General features: G+C 42.0%; 1 protein-coding gene across 3 annotated transcripts in view; it reads right to left on the bottom strand.

Annotated features, from left to right (window-relative positions):
- Window positions 1-14,872, bottom strand: part of frem1 (FRAS1 related extracellular matrix 1) — a 141,577-nt gene that overhangs the window by 77,683 nt on the left and 49,022 nt on the right. For all 3 annotated transcript variants that reach the window (XM_033018045.1, XM_033018046.1, XM_033018047.1), the window contains 4 exons: window positions 13,391-13,499; window positions 9,862-9,993; window positions 8,965-9,309; window positions 6,610-6,752 (listed from right to left, as the gene is read on the bottom strand). In XM_033018045.1, coding sequence (XP_032873936.1) covers window positions 6,610-6,752; window positions 8,965-9,309; window positions 9,862-9,993; window positions 13,391-13,499 — 729 coding nt within the window. The remainder of the gene's footprint in view (window positions 1-6,609; window positions 6,753-8,964; window positions 9,310-9,861; window positions 9,994-13,390; window positions 13,500-14,872) is intronic.

Genomic DNA, 14,872 nt, shown 5'->3' on the forward strand with positions numbered 1-14,872 from the left:
GAATTGAGCAGTACTCTAACTTATGGAAGGACCATTCCAAAGCCTGATAATAGAGGAAGAGAAGCTGTTAATGAGTCTGGCGATGCGGGCCTTTAAACTTCTGTACTTTCTCCCAGACATGAGCAGAGAGAAGGAGTGACCAGGGTGGGACAAGTCTTTGATTATGTTGGCGACAAACCACAGCACATTGTGAATTTTAATGTTTATTTTCACAGGGCTGCACAGTGGTGCAGCAGTAGAATTGTTGCCTTACCGCACCAGAGATTCAGGTTCGATCCTGACTATGGGCGCTGAAGTTTGTACATTGTCCCTGTGACTGCGTGGGTTTTCTCCAGGGTGCTCCAGCTTCCTCTCACACTCCAAAGACCTACAGATTTGTAGGTTAATTGGCTTCTGTAAATTGTAAATTGTCCCTAGTGTGTAGGATAGTTCGATGGTTCGGGAAGTTCGTTGGTCGGCACGGACTCAGTGAGTTAAAGGGCCTGTTTCCATGCTGTATCTCTCAAGTTTAAAGGATAGGGCTGGGATTCTCACAGTAAATTCCAAGCAGGGGTGAACTGCATAAGGCACCTTTGTATTCCTTTGTAATTGAGCCTTTAACACAAATGTCTTGCTGCTAACTGCAGGTTCTGGGTCAACTTTTAAAACACTGCCTATGTTAATAAGCATGTGTGGTTAATGGGAAACATTCTGCTGTGATTGAACTTTTGGGGAATCACAGCAAGTTCTGTCCCCATTATTCAATAAGTTTGGCCAGGAGTGAGGTACACCACTGGTCGCATCCGCTCAGTGAGTCAATTATGTGTTCCTTTGGTGAATTAGTTTGATAGAATCTAATCACATCTTCAAAACACTAAGGGGTGGAGGGGTAAAGCAAGATCGCTGTAGGTCAGACGATCTACTGCTGTCATTCAGGTAAGGTTAAAAGGTACAGGCAGTCCATAGGTTTACGACAGAGAACTGCTCATAACCCGAACTGTTTGTAAGTTAGAAATGAAAAAAAAAGTGTGTGGGAGATGATCACAGAAACAGTTATGATGGGAGAGCAAGCAAGCACAGGAAGAATGGCCGCCAGTTGCCTCACTGACTTAGTGAGTGAGCGAGTGTGTCTGCTCCACGCTTCCCACCTTTGTTCGGCTCGATCCAGCACCCGATTATTGCGGCTCGTTATTGGGGTGTGGAGTGAAGGCCTGCAGAAGTGCTCCATTTACACCCGGAAAAAGATGCCCGCACCCTTCAGCAGCTATAATATCCATCCCTGTCCATCTTGCCAGACTCCCAAATGCTCATTCGTATGTATAGTGTCCATGAGTCGGACGTTTATAACCCAGGAAAGACTTGCATTCTTTGTTGCAGGTTAGCTTTGAATATCTGCAAAGATCTCGACAATCATTAAATTGAATTAAGGGAAGTGAATACAAGCTGTCAGCATTTGTTTTGTGCTGGCAATCAAAGATGAGTTCCCCCCCTAATGGCCCTGGTATTCATTGTTGTAATGACGCTGACACTGCTGGTGTTTACTTTCGTTAAACCTGACAGGTTGTTGTTTGGGCCCACCGAGTCCACACCGATCATTAATAACCCATTCGCACTAGTTCCATGTTATCCCACTTTCGCATCCACTCCTTACATAATATAGGCATTTTGTAGAGGCCAATTAACTTACAAACCCACACCTCTTTTGCAAATGGGTGGGAGTGCAGCGTAGGTTCACCAGGTTCATTCCCGGGATGGTGGGACTGACATATGATGAAAGAATAGATCGACTGGGCTTGTAACCACTGGAATTTCGATGAGAGGGGATCTTAGACAAACATATAAAATTCTTAAGGAATTGGACAGGCTAGATGCAGGACAAATGTTTCCGATGTTGGGGGAGTCCAGAACCAGGGGTCACAGATTGAGAATAAGGGGTAAGCCATTTAGGACTGAGATGAGGGAAAACCTTTTCACCCAGAGAGTTGTGAGTGTGGAATTCTCTGCCACATAAGGCAGTGGAGGCCAATTCGCTAGATGTATTCAAGAGAGAGTTGGATATAGCTCTTAAGGCTAACGGAATCAAGGGATATGGAGAGAAAGCAGGAACGGGGTACTGATTCTGGATGATCAGCTATGATCATATTGAATGGCAGTGCTGGCTCGAAGGGCCGAATGACCTACTCCTGCACCTATTTTCTATGTGTTTATGTTTCTACTATGAAACATGAGTACTCAGAGTAAACTCACGGAGTCGCAGTGAGAACATGCAAATTCCACACAGACAGTAGGACTGTACAGTGCACAGAGGTTGTTGACCATAAGCCCTTGCTTAACCACAACCTGTGCATGTGCAGTTATCACTGAATTAATAATTTGACGTCAACATCTATTTTTTAAGCATAATTCTCCCTTTCATAACCAGGGAGTGGTATCATTGTGTTTATGGCAATGTAATAAACATAGAAACATAGAAACATAGAAAATAGGTGCAGGAGTAGGCCATTCGGCCCTTCGAGCCTGCACCGCCATTCAATATGATCACGGCTGATCATCCAACTCAGTATCCTGTACCTGCCTTCTCTCCATACCCCCTGATCCCTTTAGCCACAAGGGCCACATCTAACTCCCTCTTAAATATAGCCAATGAACTGGCCTCAACTACCTTCTGCGGGAGAGAATTCCAGAGATTCATCACTCTCTGTGTGAAAAAAGTTTTCCTCATCTCGGTCCTAAAAGATTTCCCCCTTATCCTTAAACTGTGACCCCTTGTTCTGGACTTCGCCAACATCAGGAACAATCTTCCTGCGTCTAGCCTGTCCAACCCCTTAAGAATTTTGTAAGTTTCTATAAGATCCCCCCTCAATCTTCAAAATTCTAGCGAGTACAAACCGAGTATATCCAGTCTTTCTTCATATGAAAGTCCTGACATCCCAGGAATCAGTCTGGTGAACCTTCTCTGTACTCCCTCTATGGCAAGAATGTCTTTCCTCAGATTAGGAGACCAAAACTGTACGCAATACTCCAGGTGCGGTCTCACCAAGACCCTGTACAACTGCAGTAGAACCTCCCTGCTCCTATACTCAAATCCTTTTGCTATGAATGCTAACATACCATTCGCCTTCTTCACTGCCTGCTGCACCTGCATGCCTACTTTTAATGACTGGTGTACCATGACACCCAGGTCTCGTTGCATCTCCCCCTTTCCTAATCGGCCACCATTCAAATAATAATCTACTTTCCTGTTTTTGCCACCAAAGTGGATAACCTCACATTTATCCACATTATACTGCATCTGCCATGCATTTGCCCACTCACCCAGCCTATCCAAGTCACCTTGCAGCCTCCTAGCATCCTCCTCACAGCTAACACTGCCCCCCAGCTTCGTGTCATCCGCAAACTTGGAGATGTTGCATTCAATTCCCTCGTCCAAATCATTAATATATATCGTAAATAGCTGGGGTCCCAGAACTGAGCCTTGCGATACCCCACTAGCACTGCCTGCCATTGTGAAAAGGACCCGTTTACTCCTACTCTTTGCTTCCTGTCTGCCAGCCAGTTCTCTATCCACATCAATACTGAACCCCCAATACCGTGTGCTTTAAATGTGTATACTAATCTCTTATGTGGGACCTTGTCGAAAGCCTTCTGAAAGTCCAGATATAACACATCCACTGGTTCTCCCTTATCCACTCTACTAGTTACATCCTCGAAAAATTCTATAAGATTCGTCAGACATGATTTACCCTTCATAAATCCATGCTGATTTTGTCCAATGATTTCACCACTTTCCAAATGTGCTGCTATCCCATCTTTAATAACTGATTCTAGCAGTTTCCCCACTACCGACGTTAGACTAACTGGTCTGTAATTCCCCGTTTACTCTCTCCCTCCCTTTTTAAAAAGTGGTGTTACATTAGCTACCCTCCAATCCTCAGGAACTACTCCAGAATCTAAAGAGTTTTGAAAAATTATCACTAATGCATACACTATTTCTGGGGCTACTTCCTTAAATACGCTGGGATGCAGCCTATCTGGCCCTGGGGATTTATCGGCCTTTAATCCATTCAATTTACCTAACACCACTTCCCGGCTAACCTGGATTTCACTCAGTTCCTCCATCTCATTTGACCCCCGGTCCCCTGCTATTTCCAGCAGATTATTTATGTCTTCCTTAGTGAAGACAGAACCAAAGTAGTTATTCAATTGGTCTGCCATGTCCTTGTTCCCCATGATCAATTCACCCGTTTCTGAATGCAAGGGACCTACATTTGTTTTAACTAATCTTTTTCTCTTCACATATCTATAAAAGCTTTTGCAGTCAGTTTTTATGTTCCCTGCCAGTTTTCTTTAATAATCTATTTTCCCTTTCCTAATTAAGTCCTTTGTCCTCCTCTGCTGGTCTCTGAATTTCTCCCAGTCCTCTGGCAGGCTGCTTTTTCTGGCTAATTTGTACGCTTCATCTTTTGTTTTGATACTATCCCTGATTTCCCTTGTTATCCACGGATGCACTACCTTCCCTGATTTATTTTTTTGCCAAACTGGGATGAACAATTGTTGTAGTTCATCCATGCAGTCTTTAAATGCCTTCCATTGCATAATCCACCGTCAACCCATTAAGAATCAATCGCCAGTCTATCTTGGCCAATTCACGTCTCATACCCTCAAAGTTACCTTTCTTTAAGTTCAGGACCCTTGTTTCTGAATTAACGATGTCACTCTCCATCCTAATGAAGAACTCAACCATATTATGGTCACTCTTGCCCAAGGGGCCACGCACAACAAGACTGCTAACTAACCATTCCTCATTACTCAATACCCAGTCTAGAATAGCCTGCTCTCTCATTGGTTCCTCTACATGTTGGTTTAGAAAACTATCCCGCATACATTCCAAGAAATCCTCTTCCTCAGCACCCTTGCCAATTTGATTCACCCAATCTATATGTAGATTGAAGTCACCCATTATAACTGTTTTACCTTTGTTGCACGCATTTCTAATTTCCTGTTTGATGCCATCATGCCATAAGACAGAATTTCTTCTGAACAATCTCGAGACCAGAAAACTAATTTAAAATATTTAGCACACAGGTTTCTCATAGCAACATATTAAAATTTTATAACTTCAGTAATAATGAAAATATATATTTTGAATTTTATATTTATCAGTTTCTACTTTAGTCCCATGTGACTGTCCATGTTTTTGTAAAAACATTAAGTGAAATAAAATGAGAGTATCTTATTTCTGTCAGAACTCTTTCACTCAGATAGTAGTGGGTATATGGAATGAGCTGCCAGAGGAGATAGTTGAAGTAGGTACTATAACAGCATGCAAAATACACTTGGGCAGATACATGGATAGGAATGGTTTGGAGGGATATGGGGGAGCAAGTGCACAGAAATGGGACAAGCTTAGATGGTGCAACTTGGTCAGCATGGATGAATTGGGCCAAAGGGACCTATTTACGTCATGTGTGGTTCCATGACTATAACCTGTGACCTCTATAACAATATTTCTTCACATTTCAACTTAAAATGTGTGGCCCCTAAAAGCATACATCTAATTCCGTAGTGATGGATTGACAGTTAAAGGAAACAACTCCCCTGCATCTAATCTCACAGTCCAGCCCGCATTCTTGTATGACTCACTTTTCTAAATAGTAATGAGCAGAGCTGTTCTTTCTCAACCACTTCTCAGCGTGACTATTTCATTTCAGTAATTAACAGTGACCACACTGCATACATACCAAAGCCAGCATAAATTTCCCCTTACAGTAATAATATATTTAACTTCCATACTTGGCCACTTTTCTGGTGAATAATTTACTGCTTAATGGAGACTTTTAACTGTATCATTAAATGCATGCTGTTGTTTATCCATCAGAAAACTATCTAATCTAATTTCCTAATTGATGCAATTTACCCAACATTTTGACATTATTTAAAAAATCTATTTTCTGATTGTTTCATTCTGACTGCTTGTAGAATTGTCTAATTGTTAATTACTTTTCCTTCAAAGACCCTTCACGATCGGATAATCAATCAATTCTATCTCTTAAACAACTTGTCCTGAGATAAGATGCGTCCTAATTGCTTTCATGGCATCCTGTTATAGAAAACTCTCTCAAATGCATTCTGCAAATTCATCCTTCAAATTACTTTTGTCAATTTATGTTGGGATGAAAATCTGATTAAAATGCGCTTATTGTAATTACAGGTAGACAAAAATGATGGAGAAACTCAGCGGGTGAGGCAGCATCTTTAGAGCGAAGGAAATAGGCAACGTTTAGGGTCGAAACCCTTCTTCAGTAATTACATTTGCAATTTCGTGATTGATTCTCTCTTCAATTCAATTGTATTTTTAAAAGGGAATTGAATATATATATGCAGAGAAAATCGCAGAGCCGCCATAAAAAAGTAAATTGCTGGCATTATTTGGATTTTTTTTTCCAGTCTACAATTATCAACAATAAGCTAATTTTATGTTCCTTAATTCCTAAAGCTTTCATGGTTTTGAAACCATTCATTATATCCTCTCTATTTTTTTCTGTTTTTCAGAAAAGATGTTTTCATCTCTTTTTCCATCACATTATCACAATTCCTGTGACCACACAGTGGTTAGATACAGACATATACCTGAGTTTCTGAAAGGTTTGGAGGGTCATGACTGTCAAGCAGAATAAACTCAAAGGAATCTTCAAACATTTCTCCTCCCAAGTGACGATAGTAGATTGCCCCATTGTAGAGGTCTCTCTGAAGGAAACTGTTGATAGGATAGCCTGATAAAAGCAAGTAACAATAAACAAAGTATTTTAATAGTGCATGACAGAGAGAACATAAATTATCATTATTACTAGTTGCTGGGTGGTCCAGATAGAGACACTGATTCACATTGAATACACAGATCTTGAGAGTCCTGCTCTGGATTCAGTTCATGACCCATGCTGAGTTTACAGATTTAATTTCCTTGTTCGCTCCCAAGAATATCAGCAGGCAAAGGCGATGGACCAAAATGGTCCTCGTACAAGCATCAGGGCTGCCAACTCTCATGCTTTGAGTGTGAGAATCAAGCATTTGGACAAATTCTCACGCTCTCACGCTCCCACGCTGATCACAAATTTCTCACACTCTGTCGCGAGAAATTCTGTGATCTATGAAAATGTCAAAACTCAGATAAACTGCATGGGCCGCAGGTGTTGGAGAGCTGGGGCTGAGGGTGGGATGGAAGCAGAACGAGCGGCGGAGACAGATGCCGGGAGCTGGGGTTGGAGAGTGTTTGCCGGGCTGACGAGTGTTTGTGGGGCTGGCGAGTCGCTCGCTGCAGCTCCGGCCATGGAGCAGCCTCAGTGCAAGAGTCCCGGGCCGTCGGAGGCGTCGGAAGCGTTGCGCCGCTGCCGTGAGAGTCTCTGTGCCAAAGGACAGAGACTCTCAAAGGGAGGCGGAGAGAGAGAGGGGAAGGAGACAGGGAGACAGGGAGGGAGAGAGAGAGGGGTGAGTGGAGAGAGAGGGGAGAGACAGAGGGGGAGAGAATGGGGAGAGAGGAGAGGGAGAGGGGGGAGAGAGAGGAAAGAGGGGGAGAGAGAGGTAGGGGAGAGAGATAGAGAAAGGGGGAGAGAGAGAGGGGGAGATTGAGATGGGAGAGGGGGGAAGAGAGAGAGGGGGAGGGAGAGAGGGGGAGAGAGAGAGGGGGAAGAGAGGGGGGAAAGAGGAAATAGAGAGAGGAGAGAGGTTTCCGTGCGGTTCCCGGAAGTTGCAGGTGGTTGCCAGAGGTTGCAGGTAGTGGAAGCAGGTGGGGAGACTGACAAAAACCTCCGGGAACCTCCGGGAATTGCACGGAAACCTTTGGTGGGGTGCAAAGTCTCCAGAGGTTTCCGTTCAGGTTTCCTAAGTGGGACAGGGGCATATTAGATAACAAGGAAGCCAATGAATGTAGCAAATGTTGTTATCCATAATTTGGTATGTGAAGTGCCCCATAGAGGATTAATGCATTAGATAAGCACCAGTGGACTTGAACGTAATAGGTTAAGTCCAGGGGGTCAGATATGGGGCTTTATGTGTGGGCCAGATATATTGTCAGTGCAAAGGGGCTAGGAGCAAGGCCAAGTGTGCATCCAGAGTCAAGGTCTGGAATAGTACTAGGTGTGCAGTCAAAGCTGGGACCAGGTGAGTGTTCAGCACTGGGAACCTAAGCAGGTAAGCAGCTATGATCAGGGTAGAATAGGGGGCCAGGTGTAAGGCTGGACTCAGGGATAGGAATGAGAGAAGGTATGCAACTAGAGTCAGGGCCAGTAGTACCAGGTGTGCAGTGAGACCTAGGTTGGTCAACATGGGCCAAGTGTTTGATTATAACCTGATTTCCATACATGAATACACTAAGATCATTCATGTGCTGCACGTGTTGATCAGAGCCTGGGCTCTACTGTGGAATGTAATTAGGAATGTAATTTAGTCTAACCTTATTCATAGCTAATCCAATTTAAAGCATATATATTGCATTCAAGTGTAAGTTAAAAGACTCGCTACAGTATGCACCATATTGTGCAATTTCAAGCTAAAAAATGCAAAAGTTCTGTATCAATGGGAGGAGGGACAATGGGATAGACTGGAAGATCAAGAATACATCCATAGCATATGTGAGGTCCCTTCGAGTCAGATAACAGCTGGGAAGAGGATTTTTTTCTGAATTTGTTGGCATGTGGTTTCAAGATTACAGATTACAGCAGGTTTTCTGCTTTATTGGTGAATAGGTCAATTTAATTCTAAAGTAGACTTGGTGTTTAACACATCCACTAATATTGGTGACTTTTGCAAAACAAGTATCATGCAGGCTTACCATGGCAAAGAAGTGTCACACTTATACAACAGGGACTTTGAATTAAGGCAAGGATATGGATGTATTTTGGAGCCAGAGTAAAGGAAGCAACCGAAACTGAAAGTCTGGGAAGAATAAAGTGATTGATGTTTTAATCATCAGGCTGGGTTAAAAGATACCTGTCAGACCAGGAGCTGTTCTTTTAATGATCTCTCCAGCTTGTGGAGTTTTGATGATTTTGAACAAGACGTAGTCATCACTTGAGTCCATGTCTGATGCTTGAAGCATAAACTTCTCAATCAGCATTTCGTGGTCCTCGCACAGTTCAAAGATTACATTGTTGATAAGGAATGGAGGACTGTCATCTTTGGGTAAGATCTTGATAGGGAATTTGTGTCGGGTGCTATGAAGACCATCAAAAATTCTGAATACAATGAAATCATTTGCAGTGTCACTGTCATCATGATGATAGCGGACAACACCTGCTTTGATGTCATTGACTGTAAACATGAAGCCTTTTCCACCTGCAAAGAACATAAATTATTCAGGTTAGTCCACAAATTGGATTACTTCTGTGCATTAATATGACATCATACTTTCCCTTGGGAATTAATTTTAAAAAGGGCTGTGACTGGGGTTCTTATATGTAAATGGTTTTGCACATCATATTTGACCACTGACTCACTATATACATACACGCACATTTCAGATGTGGACTCTCATACATTGGCGAGACCAAACGTAGACTGGGCAATCGTTTCGCTGGACACCTTCGCTCAGTCCGCCTGAACCTACCTGATCTCCCAGTTGCTAAACACCTTAATTCTCCTTCCCAATCCCACTTGGCCAAGAACCACCAACCTACAAATTGGGAATTACAGTGAGTGACTTTGCGGTGTTGCATCTCAATCTTGTAATGAACACTCTGGTAGATTCTACTTTGGAATAGAAGACATCAAGCCGGGTCCCACAGTTTAAAAATATGGATCAAATTATTAATTATATCAGGGAAAAGGAATTTCTCCTTTGGTGAGTTTCTGGGAGTCCATTCGCCAGCTTGGTGAAAGGATATTAACCTCTTACTGTTAACCGTCCATGTTGTAAGCCGGCCACAGTAACCAAACGAACTGCAGTGATGTCGTCATTGTCCACGACTTGAAACTGTTCCCAGGTGATAGGTCGAGACTGGCCTTCCAATAGATCAAGTCCTGCAAAACAGAATTAAACATGGTGAATGTTAGCTCATTATCATTGCTGAAAGTGGTGACTTTATGGCCTATGAGGTCTACCTACGTACTAGTCATGTCTCTACTATTTATTTCATTCCCCTTACATGTTTTTCCTCTACCTGCAAAATTTTTGTAAGGTGTCCTTGAGACTCTTGAAAGGCGCCCATAAATAAAATGTATTATTATTATTATTACCTCAATGTAGACCTTTGGACCATCTTTCATCAGACTTTTTCGGACTACAATGTTATATCTTGCACTCTATGTTATACTGTAATGTATGTTGTACCTGTATCCTTTATCTGTGTACTGTGAATGGCTTGATTGTATTCATGTATATTATTTTCTTTGACCAGATAACATGCAAACAAAAGCTTTTAACTGTACCTCGGTACATGTGACAATAATAATAAACTAAACTAAACAATGAAATGCTTACACGTGTATATTTATTCATTTGTAATTTCAGGTTCCAAAATATTCAGCAGATACGAATATATCTTTGTGTGCGGACTAAATTATTAGAAATCATTAAATAATTTGCCAAATCATTTTTAGATGGTAAAATCTGAGCAAAGAAAGAAAGGGAATTGAGAGAAATTTAGTGATGAAATATTGTTTATTTTAGCCAATAGATAGCAATGATGCATGTGAAAACACAATTTGCCAGTAAGGAGAGTACTCTTTTGAACAAACTTAATGTTTTGGGATCTGGGCATTGCTGACAAAGCCAGCCTTTGTTTCTCACCCTAATAGCCATTGGTATAGAGGTATTGAGCCACCATCTCAAACTGCTGCACCCCTTCAGGTGAGGATAGTCCCACAATTGGTAGAAAGTTCTTGGTTTTAGACCCAATAATGATGAAAGACCAGCAGCTCAGAGGTGCTGCTGATAAAGCTGCTGACTCACAGAGACCTGAGTTTGATCATGTCCACGGATGCTAACTGCATGGAGTTTTCACGTTCTCTCTGTGATGACATTAGTTGTCTCCGGCTGGTTTCCTCCCACATCCCAAAGACATGCAGGTTTATAAGTTGCGTTTCGGGCTGAAACCCTTCTTCAGAGTCTGAAGAAGGGTTTCGGCCCGAAACGTCACCTATTTCCTTCGCTCCATAGATGCTGCTGCACCCGCTGAGTTTCTCCAGCATTTTTGTGTACCTTCGATCTTCCAGCATCTGCAGTTCCTTCTTGAACACAGGTTTATAAGTTAATAGGCTTCTATGAATTGCCTCTAGTGTGCAGGGAGTGGATGAGAAAATTAGATAACATTCATATATGTTTGGTGGTCTACATGGACTCAGTGGGCTGAAGGACCTGTTTCTATGCTGTACCTTACAATCAATGCAATCGATGAACCAAGGCAGGATGGTGATTTGGAGGAAAAGCTGCAGGAGCCAATATCCCATGTTCCTGCTTCCTTTGTCCTACTCAATATAGGAAGTCAAATATTTGAGATATGAAGAAAGCAACAGCAGTTGCTGATTAAGACTGAAGATAGACACAAAGTGCTGGAGTAACTCAGTCAGTCAGGCAGCATATCTGAAGAATAAGAATGGGGGTACGTTATGGGTTGGAACCCTTCTTCAAATCCTTCAGTCTTCTTCTTCATTTCTTCTACTTCAGATCCTATACTTTCATCTGAAGAAGGGCCCCGACCTGAAATGTCGCCCGCCCGTATTTTCCAGAGATGCTGTCTGACCTGTTGAGTTGCTCCATTATTTTGTTTCCATCTTCAAATATTTGAGAAGTGTTTTTAGAATAGCCTTGGTGTGTCACTGTGGTGCATTTTGTAGATGTTGCACACTGCAGCCATTGTACACTGGTGGAGTAGGGAATGATGTTTAGCGTGGCAATGAGGTGGTAATCAAGCAGTTGTGGGGAGAATTGTCAGAACTGCACTCATCCAGGCAAATGGTTATGATTTTATTATGCTTCCGACTTATGCCTTGAAAATGGTAGAAAGATTTTAAAATGTGAGTGTTCACTACAGGAGATACAGCCACATGTTCTTATTGCCATAATTTTAATATATATTTTTAGAGATACAGCGTGAAAACAGGCCCTTCGGCCCGCCAGGTCTGCGCCGACCATTGATCACCCACACACTAGTTCTATCCCACACACTGGGGACAATTTACAGAAGCCAATTAACCTACAAACCTGCACGTCTTTGGAAAGAGTGAGGAAACCGGAGCACGTGGAGAAAACCTACAGTATGCATGTCACGGGGAGAAGGTACAAACTCCGTAAAGACAAGCAGCCATAGTGAGGATCCAACCCGGGTCTCTAGCGCTGTAGGCAGCAGCTCTACTGCTTCGCCATCGTGCCGCCCATTTGTCCTATTCTTTTTCTCCAAAGATACTGCCTGACCCACTGAGTTACGCCAGCATTTTGTGTCTATCTTGGGTATAAACCAGCATGAATGAATGAATGAATCTCTTTATTGTCATTGCACATGGTACAACAAAATTTAAAAGTCAATCCCACGGTGCGATTCACAAGAGCAATTTTAAATATATAAGAAAAGGTAAAAATATATACATATAAAAAATAAAAAAATAAAAAATTACAGATAAATAACAATAGCAGCTGAGATAGAACCATTCAGTTGAATGTGAGTGTTATTTCTTATTTTGCATTGTTAAGTTCACGTATGGCTATGGGGTAGAAGCTGTCTCTGAGTCTGTTTGTGCGAGTTTTGAAAGACCTGTACCGTCTGCCAGAGGGCAGCAGGTGGAACAGGTTGTGTCCAGGGTGGGAAGGGTCCTTCAGGATGTTGGCTGCCCTGCCAAGGCAGCGAGAGCTGAAGATGTCCTTCAGGGAGGGCAGTGGGCAGCCAGTGATTTTTTGTGCGGTGTTGATGACCCTTTGAAGGGCTCTCCTGTCCGCTGCAGAGCAGCTGGCATACCATGTGGTTATACAGTACGCCAGCACACTCTCGATGGAGCAGCGGTAGAAGGACACCAGCAGCTTCTGCAGTTCCTTCCTACATAAGTGCCTTTTCTTATGTTTTTTGAAAGCATTTGGTAACTTGGTGTCTATTCTCTTTAGGTCTTTTATATTAAAAAAATCCCAAACACAAAAAGACTTTCAAATTTGTGAGAAGTTGGACTTTGTTAATCCTCAACCATAAATCAAATAGTTCACAAATGGGATTTGCTATATTCATGAACATTGGCATGGTTTAACATCATAACTTTGCACACACTTTATGTAAGCATCACTAAATTGGCCAGAGGCTTGTTTGATTATAATTGAGCAAAAATAATCTGCCGGTCTTTGCTTGTATCGTTTGTGAACTAAGCCTTTCAGTCGGAAAAACTCGCTCCAACTTAGTTTCTCTCCAACAATTCAATTTATCAGAATGAAGCTTACCCATGTTCCAGGAAACTCTGGGAGCATTGGTATCAGCTGTCCTCACTGAAATGTGTACCGTGACTGGTGCACTGTTCCTGAAGTAGAAATCGTGAACTTCAAATTCGACCTGTTACAAATATATGGTCAAGGTCGATGAAAAATCACAAACAATGCAAAGGTAAAGCTCAAAGTGCGGTACACTAGAATAATAATAAGATGAATATAGATGTTAAAGAGTCATTTCCTCTTCCCAAAGGATGCGTCATTGTGAAGGAACCAAGCTTAAAACATTGCATACATGGTGCAATTAACATGATCTAAATGCAAAGTTATCACACTGCATTTAATATATCTAAGCACATGCTCTACATTCATAAAATAAAAATTGAATTATAACTGGCTTCCCCCAATGCACATCAAGATTCTGTTCAAAATTGAAGCATTTGTAAAATTCCACTCTTATATTTAGAAATTAGTTTTGTGCTTGGAAACTAACTCAATTAGTTATTTTTTTTAATCAATTAATTGAATCGCCTGATTTAACATTTAAACCAAAACATTGAATATCTCTGCCTCCACACGTACTGCCTCACCCACTGAGTTTGTTAGTTTTTATTTATTTTTTCTTAAAGCTGGGGATCACAGTTTAAAAATAAGGATTGCCATTTAAAATAGAGATTGTGAATTTCTTTTCTCTCAGAAAGTCATGAGTCTTGGAATTTCTCTTCCTCTAATGGCAGTGGAAGCAGAATCTTTGAATATTCTTAAGGCAGAGTTATAGAGGATAAGCAAGAGGTGAAAGTCTACTGCAGTAAGACAGAGACTGCAGAGATTTGCAAAGGCTACTGAGGAGACTTTAAACTAGAATGGTTGGGGGGAGGGACTCAAATAGGGAAAGCTAGTAGTCAGTGTGTGAGGCAGGAGGCAGAGAAGGGTAGCACTCGGACACAAAATGTAGGGGAGAAAGAAGAAAAAGATAATAAACAGAGAATACGAGGTGGTGGGTTTCTTAAATGTGTATATTTTAATGCTAGGAGCATTGTAAGAAAGGTGGATGAGCTTAGAGTCTGGATTGACACCTGGAAGTATGATGTTGTGTCGATCAGTGAAACATGGTTGCAGGAGGGCTGTGATTGGAAACTAAATATTCCAGGATTTTTTTGCTTCAGGTGTGATAGAATTGGAGGGGCAAGAAGTGGAGGTGTTGCATTGCTTGTCAGGGAAGATATTACAGCAGTGCTTTGGCAGGATAGATTAGAGGGCTTGTCTAGGGAGGCTATTTGGATGGAACTGAGAAATGGGAAAGGTGTAGCAACACTTATAGGGGTGTATTATAGACCGCCTAATGGGTAGCGAGAATTTGAAGAGCAAATATGTAAGGAGATCGCAGATATTAGTAGTAACAGGGCTACCAACTCTCACACTTTGAGCGTGAGACTCACGCCCTCAAGCAAACTCTCACGCCCTCACGCTGATCAGAAATTTCTCACGCTCTGTGGT

Source organism: Amblyraja radiata, chromosome 3 (genome assembly GCF_010909765.2).
Source record: "Amblyraja radiata isolate CabotCenter1 chromosome 3, sAmbRad1.1.pri, whole genome shotgun sequence".
In the NCBI taxonomy this organism is placed as follows: Eukaryota; Metazoa; Chordata; class Chondrichthyes; order Rajiformes; family Rajidae; genus Amblyraja; species Amblyraja radiata.